This window comes from Peromyscus eremicus, chromosome 17, assembly GCF_949786415.1.
Source record: "Peromyscus eremicus chromosome 17, PerEre_H2_v1, whole genome shotgun sequence".
In the NCBI taxonomy this organism is placed as follows: domain Eukaryota; kingdom Metazoa; phylum Chordata; class Mammalia; order Rodentia; family Cricetidae; genus Peromyscus; species Peromyscus eremicus.
In genome coordinates, this window is record NC_081433.1 from 45,163,965 (window position 1) to 45,179,354 (window position 15,390).

The 15,390-nt window shown below is 37.2% G+C and overlaps 1 protein-coding gene across 3 annotated transcripts in view; it reads left to right on the forward strand.

Annotated features, from left to right (window-relative positions):
* The window catches only part of Glra3 (glycine receptor alpha 3), a 149,457-nt gene that overhangs the window by 38,127 nt on the left and 95,940 nt on the right, over positions 1 to 15,390 (forward strand). For 2 of the 3 annotated variants that reach the window (XM_059244543.1, XM_059244544.1), the window contains exon 2: positions 6,187 to 6,314. In XM_059244543.1, the coding sequence (XP_059100526.1) occupies positions 6,187 to 6,314 (128 nt within the window). Of the gene's footprint in view, positions 1 to 6,186; positions 6,315 to 15,390 lie in introns of those variants that run through there. The other variant, XM_059244545.1, reaches the window with a different exon arrangement.

Below are 15,390 nucleotides of genomic sequence, written 5' to 3' on the forward strand. Positions count from 1 at the left end.
AAGGTATCAAATGTCACTAATATTCTAGTACTAACCTATACTTGAGTTTGAAGAAATTTTTAAAGGAAAAATTTACACAGATGAGATCTTCATAGCCACTATTAGAACATTTCAGTATGTGAGTCTTCAGATTAATTCAAATGTCAAAGTACCATGATAATTTGTTACAAAGAATAAATAATTGTTATGAGATGAAAGATGTATCTTTGGATCTAATAATATATTTTAAGACTGACATTGCATTGTAGTATTTTCAAAAGTTATTTTAGAAATAAGTCAACACAAATATTAGGAAAACAGATGGATCTTTTGAAAGATAAGTATGATGTGAATACAATGGAATAGTACTAAAATTTTATTTTTTATCCACTAAAGAAATATAATTACTTTTGTCAAAAATGAAAAAGACAGTATAAATTTTAATTTCACATCTTAGTAATATCACTTTCTATGCTGCTATGTAATACTCTTTGATGTATCTGGAAAGAACATGCAGTGAAATTTTCAAACACCCAAATATCAACAGCAGCTATTTTTATATAAATAACCTCTTCTCATTTTCTGGTAGAGATATACATTGCTTGTGGAGGTATAGACGATAGCTGGGGAACTAGATGAATCATGATAGCTAGACAGATAATACATATTGCTTTTAATTCTGCCACTAGATTATAAATCAACTACTTACTAAGATGTGGTTAATTAATAGCTTCTGACTTCTCAATTTGAAAACTCAAAAGCATTACCAATGCCCTTTCTTTTAATATCAAATTTTGATGTTAGTTATGAGCTTCTAAAGTCCTAAAAATGGTATTAAGGAATTATCTGAGGTCATAATTAAAAAAATAAAATTATTCAGAAGAGAAAGGAACAGTAAGGTGGAGACATATATGGGTTAGATCTTTAGAGAGAAAAAAAATAAGACCAATATGACAAGAGGTCTAGGAGATACGGTGTGTGAATGGGGGGAGAACATAGGGTCATGTGGACCTCTATCAACTCTCATCTCTAGAAACACTGGAAGAAAACTATAATCTAACCTTTTGAAAACTCTGGCAGTTAGCAATCTAGGAAGTTACTTCATTACTACAAACATCTAACTCTGTAAGAAGAATGAAACCTGTGGCATTATAGCTTTCTGGGTTCCTAGCCCAACTTCTGAAGCTCTGTGGGAGCGCTATAAAGCATGAGCAATCAATCCCAAGGAGCAGAATGGAGTTTCAACCTTCAATGCCTCAATCTCAGAGAGTTGTTGCTATTTTTCACATTTCAAGGTTCTCTGGGAAAAAATGCATTGGCACAGACCCTTTTATTTAATGTAACTTGTAACTCACCCACTGCAAAATGCCTTTTTCCTGGAGACGTTTATCGAAAGTATTTATATATCTTTTTTTTTTTTTTAGCTTGACAAGTACCTGAGGCAATGTATAACTGTGAGAACAAATAATAGACTCATATTAATTCTTAAAAGGAAAATCGGTGGATTTACCTGTTCATAGGGTCTAGGAAAACTTTTGTATGCTCCTAGACATCTATGGTCACATGTGTGTGTGAGATTGTGAGTATACCATGTATATGTGCTCAGAAAAGACCTAAGAAGGCCTCCTGAACTCTATCTGGCTCACAAACACATTGGAGAGTTAGTCTAAGAATTTATAGATACCACTTCTTTTCTGAATAAGGAGATATCCCTGTGATGTCAAATGAGGATTAATGCAGATATTGTGGATTTAGTCCATCAGTCAGCCTTACAAAATACAGTAAAAAAGTATGGTGGCGAAGAGTGAATATTTCCAAAACTGTCACATTAAACCACTTTACTTGTCTAGTCTTCATTGCAAATTATAAAATTTGTAAAGAAACAAACAAAAAAACATATCTCAGACAAAGACAAAAACTAGCCAACTGAAACTTGGTAAGGAAGCAAAGTCTCAGGAATTGCTAGGTAAAGCCTTTAAATTAGTTACTTAAAACACATTACAAGAAATATGTTGTTGTTTGTTTTACTCTTTGCTGTTTTGGGGGGCCACAACAGCTCCCAAATAAATTGCACATGGAGGCTTATTCTTACTTATAAATGCCTGACCTTAGCTTGGCTTGTTTCTTGCCAGCTTTTCTTAACTTAAAATTAGCCTTTCTGTCTTTGGCCTTGGGGCTTTTATCTTTCTCTATTGCTGTAAACCTTTTCTTTTCTTCCTATATATACCATATCTGGCTGTGTAGCTGGGTGGCTGGCCCTTGGAGTCCTCCTCCTTCTCTGGCTACTTCTTCCCCACCCTGGTTTCTCATTCTATATATCCTCTCTGCCTGCCAGGCCCACCTCTCTTTTCTCCTGCCTTGCTATTGGCTGTTCGGTTCTCTATTAGACCATCAGGTGTTTTAGACAGGCAAAGTAACACAGTTTCACAGAGTTAAACAAATGCAACATAAACAAAAGTAACACACCTTTAAATACTATTCTACAACAGAAATTGAAGAAACTCTATTCCAAGAACTAAAAAATCACAAAATAAAAATACAACCAAATCAAAAATATTACCAGAGAAATGTAATTATAAAAGAAAAGAACCAAGGAAGAACAATTCTGGGATAGAAAAAGTAGAACAATTGAAGAGTTCACTAGAACACTGGCATCCACTTTCTCTGGATGTCATGGCAAAGGACTACAAGGCACACCTAAGAACCACCTCACCCTTCTGAAAGACAGTTGTGACATTAGTGCAGTAGACTCAAACACAAGATGCTTTTTGGTCCTCACTCTTTCCCAAAGATCAAGAAGTTTCCTGCATCAGCTTCATCAGCTCTTGTAGCTTTTGGCTGTTGCCCAGGGGCCTTGATAATGGTACTTCAATGCCTTTCTCTATTTCACATTACCTTTGCTTTTCTGTCTCAGATGCTGTCTAACCTCACCCTCCCTTTTATGAAGAAACTTGTTGTACCAAGACCTGACCTACATTATCTCCTCCATCTATAGCATGATATGAGGGATTTCAGTTCAGTCATGTAGTTTTTTGAAGTTTTTATCCCTTTTATTAAAAATAGATTCTTTTCTACTTTATTAATTAGAATAAAGCCGTATTATTGACTTTTGCAGGTAATCTAGTTGATAGGAGAATGTAGGATTTTATGTGTAGTCGGAAGGTTTCTTGGGTCCCGCACAACATACAGAATGACATCCTACAGCATTTATATTCTTATACCTAAATGGAGGGATTTGTCAAAGGTCAAAGGACGCTAAGGGAATGGCTGTGATATAGCAGTGTGTAGTTATGGGAGTTCCAACACTGCATTTCTGCTCTGTGTTCTTATGCTTACAATATGAACAAATGTTATTATTGCAACATAAGAACAGTCAAAATTAGAGAGTAAAATTCTAGAAACATTGATGAGTTAGCAGCTTTTCTCTCTTCATTTATTATTATGTTTTTTTTATATTAGAAACATTCTACATGGTCACAGAAACAGGGAATAAAGTTGAGAAATGGTAACTAGAGATAAGGATTAGAGTGGATATTAAAGGAAAGGGGAGCTGGAGAGATGGCTCAGCGGTTAAGAGCACTGGCTGTTCTTCCAGAGGTTCTGAGTTCAATTCCCATCAACCACATGGTGGCTCACAACCATCCGTAATGAAATCTGGTGCCCTCTTCTGGCCTGCAGGTGTATATGCAGACAGAACACTGTATACATAATAAATAAATAAATAAATCTTTTAAAAAAAAAAAAAAGGAAAGGGAAGGCTTCCATTTGCAGAAAAAGCAAGAACAGCAGAATGAAAGCCACTGAGTAAGAAAGAGACCAGAGAACACAGAACAAGGTGGAAACACTATACAAGTGATTATAGACACTGCAGTGATATAGTGTTCTCATAGGCATCACTCTCATTGTCACTGAAATTGCATTTTACAGCTAATCAGAATCACTACTTGTATCTATGTCGTACACCCTTGATGGTGGTGCTCCAAGGCTGTTCGTTACTATGCATTGAAGTTCTGCCAGGAGAAATATAAGATATTTAACAAGTTCACTGTGATAAGACCTGGTGATGGCCAAAATGGTTCAAAGTTTGGCAATATTCTGAATTGCTTGGCAGAGCTGAGAGAGTATAAAAATGGTAGCTACCGGGAAGTAGCATCAACTTGAGTCCATGATGTCCAGACTCTGTGTGTAATCACAGGTCAGCTTTATTTTCTTGAAGTTTTGAGGATTAAGGAATCTTTTACACTCAGCTAGCCAACCCAAGTGAGGTAAATGAGGAAGCAACAGCTCAGTCACACTATGAGGCTCTAGAAAAGGACAATTACCTGAAAGGGAAAAAGTTTGAATAAGACATGGTGCCCATGCCTATAGTCCCAGTACTCAGGATGCTGAGGTAGAAAAATTCTAAGTTTATTGTCACCCAGGGTAGGATAGTGAAGCCCTGTTTCAAAATGAAGTTAAAAATACAAATACATCATGCATCTTGATCCCATTCATTTCCTCATCCCTTTGCATCTGCCCTCTGACCCTGCAACCCCCTCCCCAATTTTTAAGAGAAAAAAAGGAAAAAATTAAAACTCTCATCATGGAAGCTGCTGTGTGACATGATGAGTCACACAGTAAACCACTTTGTCCACATATCTTTACTTGCAAGTGTTCGTGGCAAAGAGTCATTGGTCTGGTTCATGGCCCCTGGTTTCTACTATACTATCTATGTTGGGCCCTCACTGAGACTCTTCTTGGCTATCCAGTTGTTGCCCCTGTTGTGGAGATCCTGCAGCTTTGGTTCTGCAGGTCAGGCCTCTTCACATGGTCTAGCAGATCATAGATGGTATGGATGTTGGGGTGGGCAAACTCATAATCCTGGTTCTGGGCCTAGGCAGCTGCAGGGTTTGTCTGCCAGCCAGTACTCCCCTGTCCTCACCACCAGGGTGCGCTCTACAGCATTGCCCTGGCTAGTTCACCCTTGCAGCAATGAGATAGAGACCGGGCTAGTTTTCCTGCCCGCACACTCTCAGGGTCAGCTCTCCCCCACCTTCACCATCAGGGCCATCTCTACTGTGTTGCCCAGGTGAGGTACAGGGGCCGCTCCTGAGTGCTGCAGCTGGTGAGGGGTTATGGAAAGCCCTCCAGCTCTTCTGATCCCAAGACCAGGTCCTCCACCCTTCTCAGGCATTGATCGAGGGGAGGCATCTCTCCTCTACCCATGCCACTACATGTCAGATGAGTAATGGTGACAGCTCTCCCTTGCTGGAAACATTGGGGCTCAGTCAACCATACCTCTGACAAGGTCACCTCTGCTGTGCTGCCTAGGCGAGGAGTAGAGCCCGCTTCTCTGAGTGCTGCAGCTGGCAAGGGGGAGGTTCATCTCACTTGTCTGTTGCAGGCAGTAGTGGGGGGAGGGTAAGGGAGGACATCTCTCCCACCCACACCACCAGGTGACAAATGAGTAGTGGAGACAGCTAACCCATGCTTACATCTTCGGGGTTGGCTCATCCACACCTCCGCCAATAGGGTTGGCACTCCTGCGTTGCCCAGGTGAGGCGCATGGCCTGCTCTCCTGAGTGTTGCAGCTGGTGGGGATCTGGACAGCTCTTCTGCTCTTAGGACCACAGGGCCAGCTCTCCCTCCTGCTTCAGGAATTGATGGGTGGGGGTAGGGGGTGAGGGATCTTAACAAAATGTTATACAACTGATAAGCAGCATACAAGTGCAAATAAGTGAATGTAATGGCATTGTTATTAATAGAGGAAACATTCTAACGGAATAAAGAACATTATTATTTATACATTTTATAGTCATTTTGTTACCGCTGAGCAAAACGCACAAAAACTAAAAAGTGGGAGTTTTTGTCTCAATAAAAGTAAAGAAAATTACATACCAAAGCTACACTTTCATATTTTTATTCCTCAAGCACTAAGGATACTTTTAGCAAAATGGCAATCTGACATCAAGTCTGAGTAAACAGATTTGAAAAGCTTAAAAACTTGGAAATAGATTTTTGTTCCCAGGTTTAGTACAACATAACGCCACCTCCAACAAATGAAGAAATACATGTGAGATTTTACAAACAAGCATCGATCATAAATCCACAAACATTTGTCTTGTATTATTCACCGTGTGATATTTACATTTCTTTCACGTTGCGTTTTTACAGGAGGCGGTGTTCCATTTCTGTTAGTAAAGTCTCTCACTTGTTTCTCATTTGCAGTTTGGTTGCCACGAAAGAAACAAACAGTGCGAGATCTCGAAGTGCTCCAATGTCACCTTCCGATTTTCTGGACAAGCTGATGGGGAGGACATCGGGGTATGATGCGAGGATCCGGCCTAACTTCAAAGGTAGCTGCTCTGTTGACTTCCTCGGGTGCAGGGTGCTTAAAGAAGTTAGGTTTTCAAATCGATTCCACGAGAAACTGGAAAGCTTACTTCAAATAGTCTTTGACGTGCTGTATTAATAAGAGTTGTGCCTGCAAAAGAAAAGCCCGTTTTCATGTTTGGAGATAGCATAATGTTCCCGCTGTGGACAAACAGTACTATTCTCTCCTTAATAGTTATTTGTTATTCGTTTGGTTTTGATTTTTCTGAGACAAGACCTTGTTATGTACTCCATGTAGCCCAAGCTAGCACTAAGCTCATGGCCATTCTTTTGCCTCAGTCTCAACAATGTAGTATTATAGGTGTACACCACTATGCCTGGGTTCTAAACAGCTGTATTTCTTTTTTTTTTTTTCTTGTTTTTTTGAGATAGGGTTTCTCTGTGTAGCTTTGCGCCTTTCCTGGAACTCACTTGGTAGTCCAGGCTGGCCTCGAACTCACAGAGATCCACCTGGTTCTGCCTCCCGAGTGCTGGGGATTAAAGGCGTGCGCCACCACCGCCCGGCCCAGCCGTATTTCTTATATCAACTTTTTATTACAGGAGTGTGTGTGTGTGTGTTTGTGTGTGTTATTAGTGTGTATTAATGCCTAGCTGTTATCTCACCATCTGGAACAAAAGCTTAACATCTAGAGTTTAGGTTTTATTTATTTCTATCTATGTCTCTGTAAACCTGAAGCAACTAGAAAAAAAATAATAAATTCCCTTTTTATATTAAGGATGGGAATTACATGGACATAGTTTTTGAGCTCTGGTTTGCCTGGAAACCTTTGTTGTAAAATTAATAGGCACTTGTTATAGCAGTTTATGTTTCAGAAAACACTCATTATAAAACGCATATACTTGCATCCTGATGGCTTGTCCACTATTGGCATCTTCTGTTGATAGAGTTAATTATCATAATTGATGGACTAGAGCCCCTCCTTTGCTCTAGAGCTCTTTCTTTCTGTTGAACTGTTTTCGTGGGCTACACAACGTCATAAAAGCATGTTATGTTTCTACCATTTCTACATCGTAAGTATAGTTTCACTGTACTAAAATTCTAAATTTTAAAATGATAGGAAAAATCATATTAATTAATATTTTTTATTTGTATCAAACCATCAAATCTTCTCTGAGTGGTAGAATGCGATTTAGTTCAAAACAGTCGAGTTGATTTGCACAGGCATCATGGCACCTTTTGTACTTCTCCCCCAAACCTTTTCTCTGTCTTTTCACTCTGTCATTTTTTAAGTATATTTTCTCTCTTGAAAATAACATTGGAAAGGAAAGGCTTTCCAAGCCAGACCTTGGCTTGGTGTTGAGTGTTGACTTTTGTCATGTACAACGGCTTGGCTGTGGAATATCCCTTACAGACACAGGTGTTTGAGTACTTGGGCTCCAGCTCGTGGGGTGTGATATAACTTCCTGCTGGTAATATCTAGCTGGAGGAAGGCTTGCTGGAATTGAAAAATTTAGCCTGCCCTGAGCTCTCTGCTTCAGTGCAGACTTGTGAGGAAGCCATGCTTTTAGTGACTGCCACCAACCAAGCTGGTCCCAGCCACTATGCTTTCCTTGCCAGGATGAACTGTATACCCCAAAACTGTGAGCCAAATAAAGCCTCCTTCCCTTCCTTCATGGTTTCTGTAACAATGAAAGTTCCTAATATACCATGATCTCCAATGCCAGGAAGAAGGCTTTTAGTCTTAAGGCACTGAAAAGTATTGTGTTTGTCCCAATTGTCAACAAAGTTCTTTACAATGTTTCAAAGTTCCCCAAACTGATAGCAGGCTTGTATCACAGGAAATGAGGAAGAAGGATGCTTCCGAGGTCTTTTTCCTCATTCCTCCTCCATTCAGTCTTCGACTGTATTCATACTTTATCTGTCAATCATCCTTAACAGCCTTTTACTTCTTATGCCATTAAACTAATTATGAACTTCCTCCATTTTCTTTGGCACATTAATTAATTCTCACTTTTATTTGGCACTATCATCCTCTCTAGACAGAATGAAAACTGTTTTCAAGTCTTTATTGAAATGAAATTTTTCTGGTACCATTTGAAACTTAAAGATCTTAGTAGCACAATTGAATAGCAAATAAAAGTTTAATCATATTATAATAACACTATATTCAACTAAAGTATTCTAGCAACCACCCTTGGAATTTGCTTCTTTTCATTGTTACTAATTTTGGTCCCTTCCACTGGCCTTTCATGATCTTTAATATAAATTGGACTTCAGCAGAGAGTACTATGTCAATCACTCAGTTCTGAAATCCTCACAAATATTTATTTTATACTTGTTGCTCTCTTAGTCTATCTCTAATGTTCATTGTTTTCATAAATAGAAATAACATTATTTGTTTTCACAGTATCCTTGTGTTTTCTCTCTACTTGCATTATTTCTCTGTATTAATACCTTTCTGAACATATTACAAATCAATTAACACTGCTAGTGTCTATCTGACTATATTTACACATATATAAATATACATAGATAATATTATATATATTATCTGCATGATAACATTTAATGTATTGTCCCTATATATTGTTAATATAAGATCAATATTTTAAAGATTTTATTTTCTTATTTTAACTATTCCTATGCACCAAGACACTATTTTTCTTGCTACTTTGGGAAATTGTTTTTTTGCATGTCTACATATTATAAGGTCATTGTGACAGAGTCTGTTGAGTAAGAACTTTTCTAAAATCATAAATGTCTACATGTTCAAAGTATACTTTACTTTTGTTCTCTTTTTACTTTTAAAACATGTGTTTTAATTGAAATAGAATTATATCACTTTCCCATTACCTTTCATCCTTCCAGCCCCTCACAGATACCCTCTCTCTTATCACTCCTGAGCCCCCCCAGTTTCAACCTGATAGACTCCTTTTCTTTCATTGTTATGTTGCATATAGATTTGTACAAATACACTAACATTTACATTACTGTTGTTGCATGTAGATAGACACAAATGCACAAATATATAAATACATTCTGGTGAGTCTGTTATTGTTGATTGTGTATATATGGCTCCAAGGCCTACCACTCTACATTTGACAAACACAAAGCAAGCTCACTCCAGGGAAATTCTGATTCTCCTTCCAGCAGTCATTAGTTCCCTCTAGTCCTTTGTGTAGGGGTGAGGCCACAAGAAATTCCCCTTTCTCGTTATCATATCCATTGATAGTCTAGGAAAAAACTGTTTTACAGATGATGTGTTGGTCCTCTGACAATCTTTTTATCTTTTCTTCCATAATATTTCCTGACCCCTAGATGGAAGAGCTGTGATTTAGATACAGTTATTCGAGTTGGCTCCTCACAGTCTGTTGATGTACCTTTAAATTACTATTTATATAGTAATTATGTCATTTTCATTTCAAAACACTCTCTAACTAGCAATATAACAAGTTCAATACAAAAAAACCCCACCTTTTTTCATTAAACTATTTCAATGTGAGTTGGTGATCTGAAGTTATGACACTTAATTCTTCATTAGAAGTGAGACCATGAGCTTTGACAACCACTAAAACTAGCAACATAACAAGAAGATACCATCTCCATCTAATTTCCAAACTCCCAATCGTACTTCATCAGCTATTTAAATAATGATGGTTCCCTAACAATTTTATCCAGTTTACAATCACTGTCTCCTTTAGTCTGAAACAGAGTTTCATTTTTTAAAATTGAAAATAGATATTTTTTGTACACTACATTCTCATTAGTTTCCTCTCTCTCAATTGCTCCCGTATCCTTCCAATCTCCGTACTTATCCAAATCCACACCCCTTCTTTCTCTCTCATTAGAAAACAAACAGACATCTAAAAAGATCTTGGCATTAAAATATAAATTAATTACCTTGTATTTGTCAAGTATTTCCTCAACTGTTTCTTTTTTTTAATAGTACATTTTGGCTGAAGTTTTACAGGGTGCATCCTATCATACGTAGATCATGTTGATATTTATCATTAATGATAATTTTCACATGGAGTACTTACATTGTTACCCATTAAAATATATCTACATATAGGAGCTATATCAAACACACATGTACAAGCACTGCGTACAGACATGTTTGCAAGTTTCTGTTTTGACTTCCTTATGTGTGATCACTGAAGACCATGACTTTACATGATACTTACAATACTATAAAGTTTATTCCAGTTTCTCAGTTTCCATATTTTATCTTTCTCATCTGAGAGCAGAAACCTGACTCCCATTACCTTCCATATAATTACTTATTTGATCAAAATGTAACGAATTCTGGTGCTACGTCATTTCCTTTGTTCCCCACCTCGGTTGCCCTCTAAAATCCTGCTTGGTTGTATCATCCTGAGAAGACTGTCATTCAAATTCCCCCTCTACATGCTAGAAACACAGAGGACACACTCCCTATCCTTTCTTGGGTCTTACATGCCTCACCAGTTTCTCATTGTGTTAACACACTTCTCACCTGATCTCTACCTAACATGTCATCTCTTTCAGACTTTCTCTACAGTTAGTGCTTCTCTCCTGCAGTAGGTTACCAAAACTCTCAGATACCCTGGCACAGAAACCTATCTTACAATGCCCACCTGAAAAAAAAATAGAACTGCATTTCTGTGAAGCAATAGAATGAACAGAATTCTATTTTTATTCTTAAAATGTAAATTATAAGTCTATATTTATAGTCATCAAGAATATTTTGCTCATTAAAAACCAGGACCGTTCTCTCAAGTGACATGGATATGCACTTAACTAAAATAAAAACAAATGTTTAAGTTTGGTTATTTTTCATGTTCAATTTTACTGTCTTTAAGAAGAGTAAAGCTTTGGTACAGAATTCTGCTAAAAATTCCTTAGAGTCATTCTTATGAACATTTGGGTTGTTTGATTGTTTGCTCTACATTGGTCTAATGAACACTTTCTCCAGTGTGATTAAAAATAACATCATCACCAAGTGTCTGAAGTGCACTTTGATATTCTGCCTTTCCTTCATCTCTAAACTTAAAAGCCATGTTCTATGTCTTTAAGGGACATTTAAAAGAAAAATTGCCGCTGAAAACATCTGCAAGTACTGTCATTTGCTTTTCAGGCCAAGGATGTCGACTGTAATGAACAATTTAGAAGCACAGTTTGCCATATGGATGCTGTAGCAGTTATTTGCTCTGTTGCTAAACATAGTGGTGTATTGGATGGATATAACAGCTTTTGCATTGGCACGGAGAAGTAACAGATTGGCCAAGGACTGTTAAACAGGTGCTGTCTGTGATAGCAAGTAGATTTACAATCTTCTCAGAGTTTCATACTCCATGAAAGTTTTCAATAGATATAATAATACTTAAGATAAAAAAAAGATGCTCCAAAATTGCTGGCTTATAGGACCTGTACCAGCCTTATGGGTAGAACACAGTTTCTTTAAAGCATGACAGTGCTGTATCCATCTCATTCTTTAATTCTGTCTCTATGCTCACTGTACTCAGCTGGTTTCATTCTATGTTATTCTCATACCATTACAAAAATCTTCTATATCCTATTCTCCAAAGCTTTTGTCTATCATTAAAATTAGGGATTCCACAACAGTGCAAGGATACCTCCTTGTTCTAGTTAGTTTTAGTTGTGTTGATGAAATGTCAAGAACTAAAACAACTTGGGAATTAAAGTATTCATTGGCATACAGGCCACAGTCCAAGATAAAGGGAAGCCAGGGCAGGAACTTGGAGACAGGAACCAAAGCAGAGCGTGTGCAGGAATATGCTTACTCGCTCACTCAGCTTGCTTTTTCATATAACCTAGGACCCCTGTCCAGGGATGACATCATCTAAATTGGTCCTCCCATATCAATCATTAATCAAGAAAATTAATTAATTAATTGATTGATTAATTAATTAAAGGCTTATCATAGGCCAATCTGATCGAGGCAATTCCTCAATTGAGGTTTCCTTTTCCAAGGTGCCTCTAGCTTGTGTCAAGGTGACAAAATTTAATCAACACACTCATGTCACATTATCAAGAGTCTGTAAAGGCTCCAAGGTGATTATGAAGTACATATCAAACACTTGGATGTCATAAGAGTCCTGGATCTAAAACACTGCCCTTTGTAGCCAAATTGATGTTTAATTTAGTATTTAAAAATTATTTACATATGAACATGTCTTTTGAATATGCTGTACTTTTGAAAAATGTAATTAGGATTTGATGCCTGAATTCACGTGTCTTTTCTTCTGTGGGGAAGAATCACAAACTAAAAAGTAGTTGACTAAACATCAAATAGCTCTTGTGTGCATTACACATAGGCAAATAAACACATCTGACATGACAGAGTACAAGGTTTAGAGCTGAGACCACTGGGAGTTCCTTTATCTTCACGTTAAATGTGAAAATGAGTGTTTACTTTTGGAAACAGCTTTCTGCATCTTGTTGGAGACATGTTGGAGTGGCACAGGCTGCCATTTGCAGAACTATAACGGGTTATTTTTCTTTTTGTCTTTGCTCTTCTGTAGAAACATGTTAGTTTCCTTGTGACATTCTCTGACCTTTCTGTTCAAACCTCTGTTCAACATAGGATAGCATTACCATATTTTATGGAAATAAACAAGTTCAGTGCTTCTCCTCCTAATATGGTATTAACAAAGCCCTTTTTGAACCTTCTTGGGATACTGAAGATAGGACCTGAAGCATTTGTTCTCAAAAAATGCTGGAGTAGAAGTTATTCGATTATTTTGCCCCCATTTTATTTTCTCTGCTACTGTTCATACCTTCGTGGATAAAAATCACGTTTAAAAGAAGGTACTAAAAATAGAGACTACTTCACCTTTTACTCAATGCCTAGTGAAAATCAAGCTTTTACAGCAAAGGCCCTTCTTGATAAAACAAGGAAGGCAAGTCACCTCCTTCTGTTTAGTTTATCTCGGTTTCAACAGATGAATGGGCTGTTGGTCCTGTTAGAGTTCCCGTGGCTATCTTGCCCAGAGGACACGTATCTGCATCTTATTTTGCATCTCCATCTGCATTTTATTTTTAAAGTGAATTAAACTAACACTAGTGAATTTGTGGTTGTCTTTTCTAAATGAAAATCAAGAAAGCATAACATAACTAATCTGAAACTGAAGAATGATCCTGAGACTTGCATTGCTGTAAGCAACAGAAGAAAACAGCACTGCCCGACTGCTAAGTGGAATCACAGGAAACAGTCTGCAAGTGTGAGATGCTCCTTTCAGTTTGTAAGGACCCCATCCGCCCTGTGTGTATTTTCCGAGCCTATCACTGTAGACTTACACGAAGTGAAGGAAACACTTACCTCTAACCCTTATTTGTGACTTCACACTCCTTTTTGATGCAGTAGAAAGAAATGATAGAGCAGATTCAGTTTTCTCTTGCCACCACAGTCTTTGGGCATTTACCTCAAGTTATCTCAAAATGATATTTTTTGTTGTTCATTTGTTTGATTTTTCTTTTTTCAGTTTTATGTTTGAGATCATAATGTAATTAAAGTATTTCTCCCTCTCCTTTCTTCCCCTGAACCCTTCCATATACCCCTCAATGCTCCTTACATTTGTGTCTTTATTGACTAATTGCATTATATTCATTTATTTATATGAATATACATATATAGTCCTAAATATAACCTGTTCAATCATATAATATTACTTGTATGTATGTTTTCCAGGTTGACCTTTTAGCACTGGACAACCATTTATTATTCCCTCCTCTGGAGATGACTACCTCTCCCACTCACAGCTTTACACACATGCTTATAGTTTTGTTGTGTAGTGTTGGGGTCTCATGGGATGTTCCCTGTCCACCTTGGGGATTGCATTAGTGCTTCCTTATTCAGCTCACATGTGGAGAGTCCTGTTGGCAAGATTTTATGGGATGTTGCTTCTGACATGACTAGCAGACAGTCTCACAGCAAACTCCCTGGTCCACTGGCTCTTGCCATCTTTCAGCCTCCTGTTCTGCAAGTTTCCTGAGCTATAGGTATGAGAGTGCTTTGGAGATGTATCCAATACGACTGGGCTCCGAAGCTCAGCATTCAATCGGTTTGGGTTTTATAAATAAGAAATTTAATGTTGTAGGTATATGTTTTTATATTCATACAGAAGATAAAGATTGAGTCTTTTTGTATACATCCACCCATACCCCAAACACAAAATCATATTACCCATACATAGTTAGAATTTTATCTTTATGTCCCATTGCTTTCTAAAATTATTATAGCAATGTAAAAATTCTCCAAGTTAATCTTTAATATATCCACAAGTTCTGAATATGGCATTATCATCCCTAGCAGACACAATTTTAGAAAGAAAAATAAGTCATTTACAAAGATCATCATTTTGTAATTTTTCCATGGCAATGCTGGAAAATGGAGGAATGATACCAAAACTTATAAGCAAAACATTATTTCCAGCTTAAATTTTCGTAACAAAACCTAACTGCATATTAAGTGTGAGAGTAATACAACAATGTATCTGCAGATAAGGAAGCTTTAAAGCATTATAGTCTCGTGCACTTTTCCAAAAATTAACAGAACATCTTCATTTAAAATGAAGAAATGAACCTACAAAGAAAAAAAATGGCACCGTGAAAGAGCATTCCCACAAAACAAGGCAGTGGGAACATTTCTTAGTGCACCTTTGGCAACTTGCACATTTTTAAACAGGCTGACTGCTTTGTTATAGAAAAAATATTCTGGATTATATGTCCAAGAAAAATGAAACTACTGTAGTATCTGAAGAGTTGAATACATAAATAGGTAATTTAGGTATTTCAGACCTTGTGGTCAATTAATGACACACATGGAGGAAGCTATGTGGAATACGTAACACAATTATCAGTCTCAGAAAAGGGATCTGTAAGAAATGAAATGAAATTACAGGTATTTTCTAGCTTAGTTTGATTTCCCAACTGTTTGTAAAAGTCTAAATGACCCACTTTTCCTTTGAACATTGCTCTTCTGTAAGTACAAATGTGTTTCTTTATGCCATACACAAACCTTTATGTTCAAACTCCTGATGAACTAGGGATAGTAATGCCATATTCAGAACTTGTGTATAAGTTAATAATAGACTTGG